Raw genomic sequence first — 16,696 nt, forward strand, 5'->3', positions numbered from 1 at the left:
TAGCTTGCAGCCACTGGATCACGGGGTCCCAGGTACAATTCCCAGCCGGGTCGGGTATTTTCTCCGCCTGGAGACTGGGTGTTTGTGTTGTCCTCATCATCGTTCAGGTAGTGACGAGACTGGAAATGGGAAGATTGGTACTTGTACAGACACTGATGACCACAATGTTGAATGCCCCACAACCCACCACCACCAACAACACACACACACACACACACACACACACACACACACACACACACATACATACACAGAATAGTTTTTCCTGCTTAGTTTTGATAGCAACACATGACAGAAAGAGAGAATATTTTTCTTATTTAACTACATCTTCCAAGTGCAAAAAGTAATTGTGACTGACATGTTCATTTTGCAGTTCAGCATTAGGTTTTAAATTTTGTTACCTGAAAATGTAATGACAACTATTTGTTAATTTGTCTGTTTAAAGGATCATTTCACAAATGATGTTTACCATGAGCTTGTTAGTCGCGAAACACTGGAATACAAAATTCGGAGTGAAAATTCCATATTCTTTGAAGTTGATGGGCCATATTTGGCAATGGTCTTGCCTGCCTCAAAGGAGGAAGGGAAGAAACTTAAGAAGAGATATGCTGTCTTTAACTTGGATGGTTCACTGGCTGAGCTCAAAGGGTTTGTATATGTGCATTCATTTTTAAAGCTGTATATAATTTTTATTTGAAATGTTAGGGTGTAAAAGATTAATGCAGTAGCTGATAATAGTTTCTGACATCTTACAAGTTGTTGTTGTTGTTGTGGTCTTCAGTCCTGAGACTGGTTTGATGCAGCTCTCCATGCTACTTTATCCTGTGCAAGCTTATTCATCTCCCAGTACTTACTGCATCCATCATCCTTCTCTTACAAGTTATCCCAATCAATCCTGAAAGTGTTTAATGTGCTAAAGAGGTTATGTTAGTGATATGTTTTGAAACAGAGGAAGCTGGAATTTTTCCATTTGCTGTTATTACACTTCGTATAATAAATATAATATTTTCCCTTAATTTATTTAAATCATACACATCGTGTATATATTTTATGTGCCCAAATCTATCCAAATATTAATCAGACCATATTCTCTGCAAATTTATTATTCAGAGGATGGTACTTACAGACTTTAGAACAAAAATCCACTTCAATTACCAGTAATTTTCTTAATTTCTTTGCTTGGCCAGTTTTGAAGCTTAAAACTTCACCTTCAAGTGTCTCCAAATAATTATGATGACATAAATGTGTGACAGTCTGGCCAATTAATCATGGGGTCACATCCACATCTAACAAGTGCATGGTAGTTTAGGATCAGCAACTACAGCTCCTGCCTGGACAGCATAACATGGATTTTGTATCAGAGGATAGATTTGAAGGTGCCGATTACAGGAATGTATGTCCTTTTTCTAGAAACTATATTAATTGAAAGTAATGAGTAATTGAAAGTCTTACTACTGCACATAATGAGGGCTCAACTAAGCTAATTGATAACTGTGGCACCGATGATGCCTATCAGTAGAACGCTAGGAATTGATAAACTACAATAACATGTTATTATTTCCCTGAAACTAATCAACTTATCATATAACTAACGTTGAAGTTTTCGTCCACCCAAAACTGCAGTTATCTTTTGTGCCATTGTATCTGCTTGGTTCCTAAGTTTGACTTAATGCTTTTGTTGCTATATCTTTTCTGGACTGAGTGACATCCTTCATTATGTAATTAGGTCACTGATCAAAAATTTGCATAATTTATTAGAATTTACAAAATGGCAGCTGTGCAGTGTAGACATACAAAATACTTGTGCAAACTTTTTTACTTTATTAACTAACTACCTTTTTTTACATACCAAATTATTGTTTGAACATATAGCTAATCTACTGTAGTAAATTTTAACCTAGTGGTTTTCTAAACAAACGTGTAGTTTCAAAAATACTAAAATATCATCATGCCAGTTTATAAGTACCTCTTCCATCCCAATAATTCTGACTCCTTGTACCACTCCTAACAGCCTAACCTCCCCATTTCACTGACACTAATAAAATGTCTGTGGTTGAAAATAATGTGGTTCACATCATATAGTAAAGTCCCACGTGAGCTAGCACAAAAGTAACATAGTGTATTATGAAATCTGTCATCAACATTCATACACACGGCATCTATTTGCTGAAGTCAGTGATCGTGTGATTTTGTATATAATATCTTTAGGAATTTCTGTGATCAAAGTTTAGTTTACACCTATCCATCAACCGTCCGAGGGTGGTTTGAAAAGTTCTCGGAATCACCACGAGAGGTCAGCGCCAGGACAACAAGTTGTTCACATGATATTCATTGGACTGTTGCCTGTAAATACGTGCCACGTCAATGCTCTTGGAAGAGAGCTGTGGCGGTGACGAGACTCTGTTGTTGTTTCCGTGTAGTGATTTGTAAAGGTGGAAAGAATCGAGGTTCAAGCCGTGATTAAATATTTCGTAAAGAAAAGTATGAAAGCAAAGGACATTTATGCCAATTTCCAGACTTCACGGAGGAGGGGACTGCTCCTTCATATTCAACTGTGGATAAAGGAATTAATATTTGGTCACGAGAGCTTAGATGATGATCCGCTCAGTGGTCGGCCAAGATATGTCACTACTCCAGAAATCATTGCAAAAGTGCACAATATGGTCATGAAGGATTGCCAATTGAAAGCGTGTGAAATTGCTCATTCTTGCTAGATGTCATCTGAAAGACTATATCACATTTTAACTGAAGAATTAAAAACGAAATAATTATCTGCAAGATGGGTGCTCCAACTCTTGACGTGCATCTGCACACGTGCCATTGTCATGGCAAAATTACACCATCTATGGTATGAATTGTTGGCACACCCACCTTATTCACCTGATACAGCTCTGTCAGACTTCCATCTCCTCCCAAAACAGAAAATTTTTCTCAAGATTCTTTTCAAACGAAGAATTTATAGCTGGAGTTGACAACTATTTTGCAGGCCTGGGGGAAACTTATTTTTGAGATGGGACCAAGGCACTGGAACATTGTTGGACCAAGTGCATTAGTCTACAAAGAGAATACATTGAAAAGTTCAAAAAGTTTCTGTAATGTAAGTACTTTTTTTCTCTATTCCGTTCCTAGAACTATTCAAGCCACCCTCGTACAAAGCTTCTAGATAACTGCCTATTTATATTATGATGATATTTTCTCCATGTTGATTACATCCGTGTCTGAGCATTAACATCAGTTATCACAAACTGTGTTGTGTCCACTAATAGTGTGATGTGATAACAACTATTCAATGCTTATCTGTCAGATTTAATATGAGAAAGTATGTACCACTGTTAATTTAGTTATTAGGATACTGTATAGCAAGTAGGGAGAGAGAGAATGTGAATTATTCACAACTGACATAATTATGCCAGTGCACCTTTAGCCCACCAGAAATTGTAAGTCCAGAAACGCACACAGGTATGGATGTGTGCACATTAAGAAACATTCTGGCAGTTGTGGAACACTGAATATTAATTCATTTGAGTTTTGGTGTATGGCTTGATATTTACCTCGCCTCCCCAACAATGTACAACAGTGCTGGCATGGCTTCGTTGGCTATTCTGTCTTCATGTTGACTTCTTCTATGAAAAGGTCCATTTAAAAATGCAAGTCCTTGTCACATCGGGATTTGGAGAGTAAGACATAGCTCGGTAAGAGAATTAAAACTTGCAACTTCCATGTGTTATAACTTTTAATTAACACAATATTGGGAGAGAGTAAATACATACGTCTCTGTTGTAGCATCTCAGAAGACCAACAGGTACTGAGATCAATGGGGGAAAAAGAAATTTGAGGGACATAAAAAACTGATTGTACAGGTTTCAATTTTCTGTCAGCATACTCAGATATAATTGTACCTTCCTGTGATATCCTTGCTGCATGGGTATGGTGTGAACAAGAATCATTAGAAATAATTATTTATATGTGTAGACCATTTAAAGAACCTGCACAACTGGAAATGTCTATGAACAATATTTTATGTAAGGGCTGAAATTGCTCAACATATTGTCAATAGTGACAGTAAATGTGGAACAAGTAAAATTAGTTAAAAGCTGTGTTGTGTATGTTATGGGAGAAGTTACCATAAAACCAGTTTGCAGCAATTTAGTGATATTACATTGATGAGATGTCAAGTGCAAACTAGAAATCGAAGGTAGGTGCATTCCATTGACATTCAAAACAGTGGATTCAATTACTGGGCTGAGATGATAACACTGTGCAGTTCATATTCGTGTTCTGTCCTGTGCCACTTGAACCAGAACCCAGATATTAATCACCTTTCCTGCTTAATCCTTGAGTACGCTTGATCCTTTCAATTCACAGTCTCTTTTGCTGAATAAAATGTTTTTTGGTTCCAAAAGCTGGTGCTCCTATCAGCTTTTTCTGTGGATAATAGTCTGATCATTTGATTCTAAAAAAGTTAATTTGGTAATTCCAAATCTGGTGCAATATTTATAGTGCCAGAAATCAGTAGGGACAACTGTAAATCAAGGCTACAATATAGTGATGAACTTGCTTTTGCCCTGCAGCAACGTTCTGTGATTTCTCAATTACAGGTTCGAAGTCAAACGACGAGGAGAGCTGCAGCTAGTAAAAATTTTTCAGTCATCCGTCTTCGAAGCATTTCTTAAAGGTGACACTCTCGAGAAGTGCTATGAATCAGTTGCCAGAGTAGCTGATTATTGGCTTGATGTCCTGTACAGCAAAGTGAGTTACTTCTACGTACCTGTTTGATGCGAAAGGAATGTTGATCATGTCCTAGAAATCCTTTACTGAGATTGTAAACATTGTGCCTTAGTTTAATTTAATTTTCTTATGGTGCGTAGTTTGACAGCTAAAATGATAAAATATCTTAAACTACGTAGATTTGTTTATTTTATTGGTATATTGGATACATTTGCAAGGTAGTGAATGATTTTTAAATGTGTATTCAGAATTTCAAAGCAGTGCATTCAATTAACAATATAAATATTGCAAACTTTAGGGAAAGCCTAAAGCAGCTAGACTGGGATGAAGTGTATATGGAACCCGATGCAATCTTGAAATATAACTTACTTCGCGATACATTTTCGAGTGTATTTGAAAATTGTTTTCCCAAGAAAATAGTTAAACATAATTCCAAGAAAACATATAAAAAACCTTGGCTAACTAAAGGAATAAGAATATCTTGCAACTGTAAAAGTGATCTGTATCTAACAGCAAGAGGGAGTACTGACCCCGAAATTGTTCAATATTATAAAAACTATTGTGCGGTACTAAGAAAAGTTATTAAAAAGTTCAGAAGCATGTGTATCATGTCTGAGATCAGTAACTCTGATAATCAAAATTAAAGCAATTTGGAATATTATTGAAAGGGAAACAGGGCAACCAAGAGCACAGGAAAACTTTAGTGCCATAAAACTGAATGACAAGTGTACTAACAAACAATCAGAAATTGAAAATATTCTCAATAATAATTTTTAAATGTTGTGGAGAAAATAGGATTTAGATCTTCAAAAAAAGAGGCAAGGCTTCTAATAGAAAAGGCCATACCTGTGCAGTTTGAAACAACTGTATTTCCACCAACCTCTCCCTCTGAAATCAGTAAAATAATAAACTTACTGAAAAGTAACTGCTCTTACAGAATTGATGACATTTCCAGCAAGATACTTAAAGCTTGTTCCCCACAGATAAGTAGGATTCTCAGCCACGTATGTAATAGCTCTTTGGAGCAGGGTGTTTTCCCTGATAGACTGAAATATGCCATTGTATAAAAAGCGGGATACGTCAGATGTCAACAACTATTGCCCAATCTCTCTTCTGACAGCTCTATCAAACATTTTTGAGAAAGTAATGTATTCAAGAGTAGCCTCCCATATTTGTAAAAATAAAGTACTAACAAAATGTGAGTTTGGTTTTCAGAAAGGCTTTTCAACAGAAAATGCTATATACGTTTTCATTGATCAAATATTAAATGCTCTGAATAACCGAACATCACCCATTGGTATTTTTTGTGATCTCTCAAAGGCCTTTGATAGTGTAAATCATGGAATTCTTTTAGATAAGCCAAATCATTATGGTTTGAACTGGAAGAATGCAGAATGTTGAAATAAGTGGTTCATGTAATGTTAAAACAATAGCTGATTCCTCAAACTGGGGGGCTATCAAGTATGGGGTCCCACAGGGTTCGGTCTTAGGTCCTTTACTGTTCTTGATATACATTAATGACTTACCATTCCACATTGATGAAGATGCAAAGTTAGTTCTTTTTGCTGATGATACAAGTATAGTAATAACATCCAAAAACCAAGAACTAAGTGATGTAATTGTAAATGATGTTTTTCACAAAATTATTAAGTGGTTCTCAGCAAACGGACTCTTTAAATTTTGATAAAACACAGTATATACAGTTCCTTACAGTAAATGGCACAACTCCAGTAATAAATATAGACTTTGAACAGAAGTCTGTAGGTAAGGTAGAATTTTTTAAATTTTTAGATGTGTCCATTGATGAGAGGTTGAACAGGAAGCAACACATTGATGCTCTGCTGAAACATCTGAGTTCAGCTACGTATGCTATTAGGGTTATTGCAAATTTTGGTGATAAGAATCTCAGTAAATTAGCTTACTATGCCTACTTTCATTCACTGCTTTCGTGTGGCATCATATTCTGGGGTAATTCATCATTGAGTAGAAAAGTATGCATTGCTCAAAAACGTGTAATCAGAATAATTGCTGAAGCCCACCCACAGACATCCTGCAGACAACTATTTAAGGATCTAGGGATCCTCACAGTAACCTCACAGTATATATATTCACTTATGAAATTTGTTGTTAATAATCCAACCCAGTTCAAAAGTAATAGCAGTGTGCATAGCTATAACACCAGGAGAAAGGATGATCTTCACTATGCAGGGTTAAATCTGACTTTGGCACAGAAAGGGGTAAATTATGCTGCCACAAAAGTCTTTGGCCACCTGCCAAACAGCATCTAAAACCTGACAGATAGTCAACCAACATTTAAAAATAAATTAAAAGAATTTCTAGATGACAACTCCTTCTACTCATTGACTGAATTTTTAGATATAAATTAAGGGAGAGGAAGGGGAAAAAACTTAAACATTAGTGTCATGCAATATTTTGTACAGACATCTTTTATTAACCTGACACGTTCCACATCATTACGAAGTGTCGTATTCATGATCTATGGAACAAGTATTAATCTAATCTAATTTAATCTAGTCACTCAGCACATTATTTTGTATGGAGAGGTGTCTTCAGGTGTAAAAATACTATAGGCTTGCCCTAGGGGAGTGTTACAGGACCACTATTTTTCACAGTGTGTATAAATGACGTAGTAGATAACTTCCAAAGTGCCATGAAGTGAAAATGAGAAAAACTTCACGCGCTACAGAGTGAAAATTTCATTCTGGAAACATCCCCCAGGCTGTGGCAAAGCCATGTCTCCGCAATATCCTTTCTTCCAGGAGTGCTAGTCTCTGCCCACGCAACCTCTTAACATGCCCGTACCATCTTAATCTCTTTTTTTAAAATTTCTTCTCTCATATTTTCTTGTTTAAGGTCCTTTCGAATATCTACATTCCTTATTCTGTCCATTCTTGTTTTTCCCTTAACAGCTCTGTGAAATTTCATTTCCCTTGCTTGCAGTCTGCTCCAGTCCCTTTCTGTCATTGTCCATGTTTATCCTCCATAGTTGACAGTGTGGAAGTAATAACTCTTATACATATGGAGTTTTGCTTTTTCTGAAACTTTCCTTATTCCAAATAAGGTGTTCTATTGTTTGGTAGTAATTGCCTCCCTTCTGTAACCTCCTATTAATTTCCTAGGTTATTCTCCAATCACTAGATATTTCACTCCCTTAATAAGTGAAACTGTAGCATTACTTCACTCTTATCTTTATTTATTTTTAATCCATACCCTTTCATTGTTTCCTTCCACATGTCTAAGTTGTAACTGTACATCCACATCTTTATCGTCCCATATTATCATATCATCTGCAAAGGTCATCTTTTTGCTTTTTTCTTCTACTATATCTTTAACTGCCCCATTCATTCCCTCCATCACAACATTAAAAAGTGCAGGAGATAGAATACTTTCTTGCTTAAGTCCTTGTCTTATTTCAAAGTATTCAGAGTTCCCCTATGGTGTCCTGTTAATTGAGTCATATGCCCTTTCTATGTCTGTAAAAACCATTATCACTCTTTTCTTATACTCCCAACTTTTTTCCATCAGTTGACAGATGGAAAATATCAGGTTGATTGTGCTTCATCCTTTCCTAAACCCATGCTATTCTTTACTCATCTCCTTTTTCTATATTTTCACTTATTCAATTTAGTGAAATTCTTTCAAAACTCTTGGCAGTATGACTCACAAGGGTTATTTCTCTGTAGTTTTTACAAAATCTTTTATTGCCTTTTTGAAGATGGAAACAATATCTCCTCCAATCGCCAGATATTGTACTATTTCTGCACACACAGTATTCTATACAGCCACTGCATTCCCACTGGACCTGCTGCTCTTATAATGTCCACTGATACTTCATCAGGTCTTGGGGCTTTCCCCCCCATTCATCTTCTTCACACCTATTTCCATTTCTTATGTAATTTGTCCTGATTCTGCTTCCCAACTTCTCTCAATTTCCCCATTATTTGTTGTTTCCTCGTGTACCTGCTCCTCAGCATTTAACAGTTTCTTAAGATGTTCTCTCCAGAGATCTTTCACATTCCCTGGATCTTCAATCACAGTACTGTCCTCTGTTTCCATCTTTAATTGTACTTCAGAAGCCTTCCTTTTATTTCTCATGATTTTATAGAACATTTTCTTATTGCTCTTCACATGCCTTTTTCTTTGCTGTTTCCACTATTCCTTTGCACTTCTTCTTTTCCTCTATATATCTTTTATGGTCCTCGTCATTTTTAGTTTTCCACCACTTTCTCCATGCTCCATTTTTCTTCTAACTGCATGGATTGTGGTATCATCCCACTAACTTGTCTTAGTTTTTCCTTTCCAGATGTTCTACCACATACTTTTTGTGCTGCTTCGGCTAAAGTGTCTTTGAATAAACCCCATTCTTTTTCTACATCACAGAAAACTCCTTTCGGAAATTTTTGTGCGATTAATTCTCTACACTTCTATGAATCTATATGATTCTATGTATGCCAGCAAATGACTGAAACCTTATACAGTACACTAGATGCCTGGCTTTTACTGGGATATTCAACTGTTGCACTCTTCGAACGTAACATGCACAAAATTTAAAGTTCTGCCTCTCTTTCTGAACACCACCATATGAAATCTATGATTGGGCACATACTGTCCTCAGATTTTTTGAAGGTGTACACAGAAGTACATCCTTCATCTCAACCTGTTTAGCACCTATCAAAATGGCCAGTTTATCAGTTCCATTCTTGTTGGTAACAATCTGCATTCACAGAAATTGGTGATTAATCTCATTATTTCTGAATTGTTCTGAACGTTTTCCATGAAATGCATCTAGGACAACACGTTTATCAAGCAGTGCATGACACAGTAAGACAGGTATCATATGACCTGTACCTTTTACGTTTGCATCTGCATTTGTTGTTGGAATATCTGTGTTGTTACCTTGTGCTAGCTGAACGAATGAACAAAAAGCAATGCAACTCCAACATACAAACACCTCTATTTTTTATCACACTGTAACAGTTTTTTTCTCCTCTTAGTGATGCTATTATTTTTCAGGCTTGCAACATGCCTGACTCTGAGCTATTTGAGCTCATCTCAGAAAATAGATCTATGTCTCGAAAGCTAGAGGACTATGGAGCACAAAAATCAACATCCATCTCAACAGCTAAACGTCTGGCTGAATTTCTTGGTGACCAAATGGTGAAGGATGCGGGATTGGCTTGCAGGTTTATAATTTCAAGAAAGCCAGAAGGCGCTCCTGTTACTGAAAGGTAATTACAGTGCTTGAATTGTACATTATTTGTTCATTTGTGAATATATTAATGCCATGTGTTACTAAAAACCTGCGTGTGTGGCTGAATTTACTGTAGGACAGTTACGGATGGAGGTACATGCATCTTTCTCTATTAAATCAGTACTTTCGTTGATGCCATGTAGTGAATTCTTTATGATCTGATATGCTAGGGAAGTGTGTAGAATGTAATTTTGTGTAACTTGAAAGGAGAAACAAAAATATAATTCTCCAGGGTTTAATAAACAGCAAAATGTCCATGTGTAACTCAATTATGGATAATGTGAGAGCTAATTACAATATGAGGCTCATTGGACTTGTCATAAACTATCTATATTGTTTGTAGATTTGTTGAGAGGAAAGGAAGGCAGAGAAAGATGTGAGGGAAATCTGTAAAGACTGAAAGGCTATATAAATGTAAAAGAGTTCTCTTTATAACAATACACTGTTCTACAGTATAGTAATAAGCTGGAATAATAGAAAAGGTAAGTCATAATAGTGTATGTAAAATCACATTATTACCTGTTTCCTCACTCTCTTGCTGGTTCCTTCATTACTTTCATTTGCCAATTGCTAAATAACTGTATTTTCAAAACAGAGATATGCTGGTAAAAAGCACTTTGAATGCACTGCCAATCTACAACCTGTTTTAGGCCTAGAAAGGTGTGCTGCGATGTAAATTATGTCATAATGCCAGTTAGAAAAATTGAACTGAAAATCAAATATAGCAGTGACTAAGTTTAAAAATTGAATCATCAGACTTATTCATTTACAACTATCTATCACATGTATTCCATCAAGGGATTGGGAATTCTTTATTTTGCTTTGGTTATTTGTGTGATGCTCTGTACATTCTCCCACCTCTCACAAAGCAAGTATGTTGTGAACTACGCATGCTCATGGCTGCTGGAAAGTGTAATATACTTACAGTGTGTTAAGAGAAACTACCAATACATTTTGGTGGTACTGTAAACTCACTTGGTGCTGCATATTGAAATTTGGTGAACACCAATAATAACATCAGTTTGACATCCCTCCACAGTGCTTCATATTTATAAAAGTAGAATCACTGTAAATTCCAGTATGTACACAAATATTTGGTGATTTCTGTGTTAGGCCCACCATTTTGAAAACAAATGAAATCAATTGGAGAGAGGAATATGTGAGACTTGTACAATGTGACAAATTCAGTGAGAATTAATATCCACCTAGTCTTACGTTGCAGTTCTTTTCTCACCATTTACAGGATACATTATTTTGTTGACACAGAGTAAATGCTGAGAGGGTTCAGTAAAGACTTCAGTTTCACTAATTCTAAATCTTGTAAGCTGTGGAAGCAGGCATTTGTTTGAGTCTACTGATTCCAATGGTGACGTATTGATATTGTACTCATAGTATAATACTTGTATTTGTTTTGTGAGATTTGAAATTTTACCTTTCTGTATAGTTAAAGCAAGTTACCAGTCTTCGCACCATATTGAAATATAATAATGTGACTGGATATTTAGAAGTTTTTTTTGTAAGATAGTACTTGAAGTTACCAATAAAATTGTCTTCTAGGCCATTAATGCACAACATGAAGAGCAAGAGACCCATCATACTTTCCTGGAGCATTCTTGAAGATACTTCTATATATGTAGAAAAATCTCTGTCCAAGAGTGTTGGTGTGGCACGATTAGAGTGCTTTTTGGAAATCAAGAAATTCTGCACCGTCGTAGTACCTTGGTCTGCCTTTAAGGATATTTTTGATTTTTTCCTGTCAAACAAAAATTTAACAGATTTCCACCAAATTGATAATACAGTTTGCTTAGTCGGCTTTGAGTTTTGTGTGACCAATGTTTTTGCAATACATGCCGTTAAGCGTGTAAGAGTTCATTTTGTTTGTGTTCTTGTATGTTCTAAAATTTTATAACAAATGTATGCCAGAGATATTGGTGGGTAGTTTTGTGGATCACTTCTACTACCAGTTTTGTAGACCAGTGTGACCTGCACTTTATTCTAACCAGTTTTTTAAGGGTCTAAGGTGTAGTATGGTTTATAGAGGACCTATCTCACCTATAAATTCTGTATATAATTGTGTAAGGACTCCATCAGGTCCTGGGCTCTTGTTTAGTTTTTTCCAGTTTCAGCTGTTTCTCAGTACCAGTGACAATAATGCCTATATTTAGTGGTTGGTTGGTTTGTGGGATTGGAGGGACCAGGCTGCTATTGTCATTGGTCCCTATATTTAGTGGTCTGTATTGGCACTTAATAGTTCTTTTGTGAATAAAATCTCATGAGGATGCAGGTACCTCTAAGGTATGTTTGTGTATGTCCCCAATAATAATTACTTTGTTGTCAATATAAAAGAGTACGGTCTATATTATGACAAAAAATTTTGCATCTTTGTGTCACTTGCACTCAGTGCTATAATTACATCAGTGGGCACCCTTCTGGCTGCTGTACAAGTAGCTGAAATCCTGGAATGTGAGGGCATTCTTGGAATGTCTGTAAGGCTCAGGTTTAGTGGAAGGCTGTTTCTGTCCTCATCTTCTGTCTTCGACTGCTTTACCTTCCCCTACTGGCTCTGTGTTACTGCAGCTTCTTCTTTCATGCAATCTCTGAAGCATGTTCTGGATGCTGACAACCTGCAACGTGCAATTTGTGAAGATTCTACTTGCCTGGTTAATGCTTTGTTGTTATAGAGTGACCACATAAAGAGGGCATCGAGTAAATGTTTCTGATAGTGTGTTAATAAAATTAATACTGATGTAAATAAAATAGAAAGAATCTTCCACATGGGAAAAATATATTAAAAACAAAGATTCCAAGACTTACCAAGCGGGAAAGTGCCGTTAGATAGGCACAATAAATAAAACACACAAACACACACACAGAATTTCTAGCTTTCGCAACCGGCGGTTGCTTCTTCAGTCGAGACATCTCTGCCCGAACTCTTTGCCTATACAAATGTCTGCTTGTGTCTGTGTATGTGCGGATGGATATGTGTGTGTGTGCGAGTGTACACCTGTCCTTTTTTCCCCCTAAGGGAAGTCTTTCTGCTCCCGGGATTGGAATGACTCCTTACCCTTTCCCTTAAAACCCTTATCCTTTTGTCTTTCCCTCTCCTTCCCTCTTTCCTGAAGAAGCAACCGCCGGTTGCGAAAGCTAGAAATTCTGTGTGTGTGTGTGTGTGTGTGTGTGTGTGTGTTTGTGTGTTTTATTTATGTGCCTATCTAACGGCGCTTTCCCGCTTGGTAAGTCTTGGAATCTTTGTTTTTAATATAATAGAATTAATACTGCAGGCATAATTTCATATAATGTTTAATTTGAGTTACCAAATTGAATTTGTCGATTTGTCTGAATTTTGGCTATGTTGTTCATGGCAAGGAAAACAGTAAAGATATAATGGCTGCTTGTATAGAAAGTGTATTCTTGCATCAGACAGTTAAATGTGCCTTCAAATTTGTTAAAACATAAGTATGAGACTGGGCAAAATAATTAATTTTTTCTCTCTTTAATACTAAGAGGAACAAAAAGTTCAGGTGTCTGAAAAGACATTTTACATTTCAAAGTTGCTTGTGGAGCTGGATTTTTTCAGTTTCATATTGATGTTGGGAGATGGCACTAAGAGTGCAAAAGAACCTCACCAAACTACCGCTTCAAGAAAGTTACAGAAAACCACCAATCTTTGGTATGAAGCTGCTTGTAGGTAGATGAGGAATACTTTCAGAGATGTAGGAGGGTCACCATCAGTGACTGTATGGAGCAGTTTGTATCATAAAATAAACTACATGGGAATGACTGCACATTAAATTAATAGTGGAAAGGGAACTCATAAGGACCAGGTATATTGAACCAGAAAGTTTGTTGCTGAGATTATTGGACTGGAAAAAGTATTAAATTGGAACTGAACAAGATATTACAGTCATTCAATTTATTCAACACTGTGCGAAATGTGATACAAGAGACTATCTTGTTTAGTTCATATCCTCAATATAGTGCTTTTGCATTCGACTTGGGGAGAGAGTGGAGATGAGAGGAGCAATGTAAACTTGTCAAGGTGTCTTTATAAAAAAAATTCTTGCATTCAGAACACTTGCAGAAGTCATTAAAAGATGTGGTCACACAATTCTGGCACGAAGACAAACAATACTGACCACCTCTGGTACATAGGGCGCGCGCCTTCTGTGACAAAGACAGCCTAACATAGGAGCTGCAACACCTGAGGGAAGTCTTCCACCAAAATGGCTACAGTGAAACGCAGATCAACAGGGTGCTTAAAAGGAAGAAGGAAGCAGTGACAGTCTCAGAAGAAGAAGATGACAGATGACTGGCATTCCTTCTGTACATGGGTCCACTCTCACCCAAAATTGCACGACTTCTGGGCAGATACAGTATCAAAACCGAAAATGAGGGAGCTCGTAGGTTCTGCCAGTCCCACTGAAACTTAACAAACCAGGAATATACAGCATACCATGTGAATGTGGTAAACAATACATTGGACAAATACAGCACTGTATATCTAAACACTGCGAGGAACATAGATGTGCGCGACTAGGTCACACAGAAAAATCAGCCATAGCAGAACACAGCATAAATGAAGAACATCATGAAGGTGCTGTGCTGAGTATCTTGCTTCTGGGAAAGTATTATCAAAGAATCCCGAGAAATAAGGCTTCATGACAACCTGGTTAACAGAGATGAGGGATACCAACTCAGCGCAGCATGTAACTCTGCAATAGTGGCAGTCCGTCAGGAGCACGCCCATCAATGTCCTCCACAGCGGACACAGACAGAAGGCTTACATCGAGAACCGAACACGGCCACCAGGGATGACTGTTATCCTCAGCACCATGCACACGCTGCCGGTCCGCCACAGCCTCCCGAGGCCTAGTGTAGGGGGGCTGACCGCGCATGTAAATATCCTGCTCTCTGCGAATCTCGACACTTTGCCAGATGATGGGTAGTATGACACTTCCCGAAAAGTTGTGATATGTCAATGCTACCATCCAGCTGGAGACCCAAGACACCCTCATCAACAGTTTAAGCCGGGAAAGCCTACAGTCACATATGAAATTTGTTCTCTACAAAAAGTCAAATATGAAATTTCTTCTTGGCAAAAGACTTTCAACATAAATCAGGAATTAGAATGTTCCATAAAACACATAAATGCAGAAATAAATGTTGTTAAATTTGATACAAATAAACAAACCAACAGAAGAGATCATGATTTCTTAGACATGGCATCAACTGTGTAAATTTGATATAACTGGCATTGAAATAAACTTTCTGACAAAAAAAAGCGAAGCACCCAAAAGGGGACGAGGAAAGAAAATGAAACTTCAAAGAGTCAAGAGTGTATGTGATGTTATTTCAGTGATTACATAATGAAGTCAAATTTACAAAGAATTTGGCAGTATAAGACCACATATCAGTGCAGTGTTACATCTATTCTGACCTAGAGACCAATTCAGTTGGGAAAGATGTCTTAAAAAGATGTTGTATCCTCTCTGCAGGCAAGGTAGCTGACAACTGTTGCAATTGAACCTTGGTATCATGGGTATTGACACTGGTACCGAGTTGTATTCCCACTGTTTAATTTATTCCTTGTGCGAGAAAAAAAACTGATTTGTGGTTTTACCAGAAATGTCGTGAACTATTTAACATGAATTCATGCTCATCAGCTAATAAGGGTTCCCCCCCCCCCCCCCCCCCCTCAGGTCTGCAGGAGGTCTATACTACATGGAAATGTAATGTCCCAGGATGGCTTTGAGAATGGTACTTAAGCAAATTTTATCATTGTACAGTCTTGACTATTTCCACTTTGTGTTAGATAGCAGGTCAGTGAAAAGTATGTTGGCTTTGAAGAAGAAAAGATATCCCTCAAGGCAGAGTTTATAGGTGAGATTGGAGAGCAGATTGAACAAGTATCTCACTTTTACAGAAATTTTGTACATTTCTGGCTTGATTATCAATGCTGAGTTTATGGATCTGCTAGAGAGATGTCCACCATAAAGTATTAGGCTAACAAGTGTCATGCTTTGCACCAGCTGCACCCTCATCTTCTTTGTTGAGGTTGGTAAGCCATTCACTTGACACGAGGCAGTGCATTCTCACTAATGCAACCACTTCCTCACACATTTGCTTGGCATAATGTTGCTCGTCCACCATTCAAGTAATGTTTAAATTATTCACTGTCAATAACAAGATTATTGGAATTCATGTAGAGGACGACATTTTTATTGTAGCCATGTGTATGCTAGGTATTAATTTTTTACTCCAAGATTCGGTTAATTTTCCATAGCAGGCCCAGTTTTGCTTCAGATTTGACAAATTAGGAAAAGTAATCCACTCCAGATGTGCCTTTTATTTACATTTCCTTTTTTTCCCTAAACACAGTGCTACAAAGCTTGAAGTGGTATCTTTCCTTTGTGCATTTGTGGAGCTGGAGACAAACAGTTGTAGTGCCTGCCCATTCAGTTGAACAAATGAAGAGTTTCGTCGGCTGACAAGAATCTCATGACACTTGTCCAATAGACTACGCTGCTGAATTTTGGCATTTAAAATGAGCAATTATAATTGTTATTTCTCAAGGTCACACATAAAATTTGACGACAGAAAACACATTACTATTTTGTGCCTGAACTTCAATTACTGTGCATGTTCTATTATTTCTTTCCTGGGCTGTAAGTGGTGTAGTCACTGAGTTTCATTTAT

General features: G+C 37.1%; 1 protein-coding gene across 2 annotated transcripts in view; it reads left to right on the forward strand.

Annotated features, from left to right (window-relative positions):
• The window catches only part of LOC126267081 (DNA polymerase epsilon catalytic subunit 1), a 266,885-nt gene that overhangs the window by 92,236 nt on the left and 157,953 nt on the right, over positions 1-16,696 (forward strand). For both annotated transcript variants that reach the window (XM_049971945.1, XM_049971944.1), the window contains 3 exons: positions 446-648; positions 4,599-4,749; positions 9,763-9,977. In XM_049971945.1, coding sequence (XP_049827902.1) covers positions 446-648; positions 4,599-4,749; positions 9,763-9,977 — 569 coding nt within the window. The remainder of the gene's footprint in view (positions 1-445; positions 649-4,598; positions 4,750-9,762; positions 9,978-16,696) is intronic.

The sequence above is a fragment of the Schistocerca gregaria genome, chromosome 4 (genome assembly GCF_023897955.1).
Source record: "Schistocerca gregaria isolate iqSchGreg1 chromosome 4, iqSchGreg1.2, whole genome shotgun sequence".
Classification (NCBI taxonomy): domain Eukaryota; kingdom Metazoa; phylum Arthropoda; class Insecta; order Orthoptera; family Acrididae; genus Schistocerca; species Schistocerca gregaria.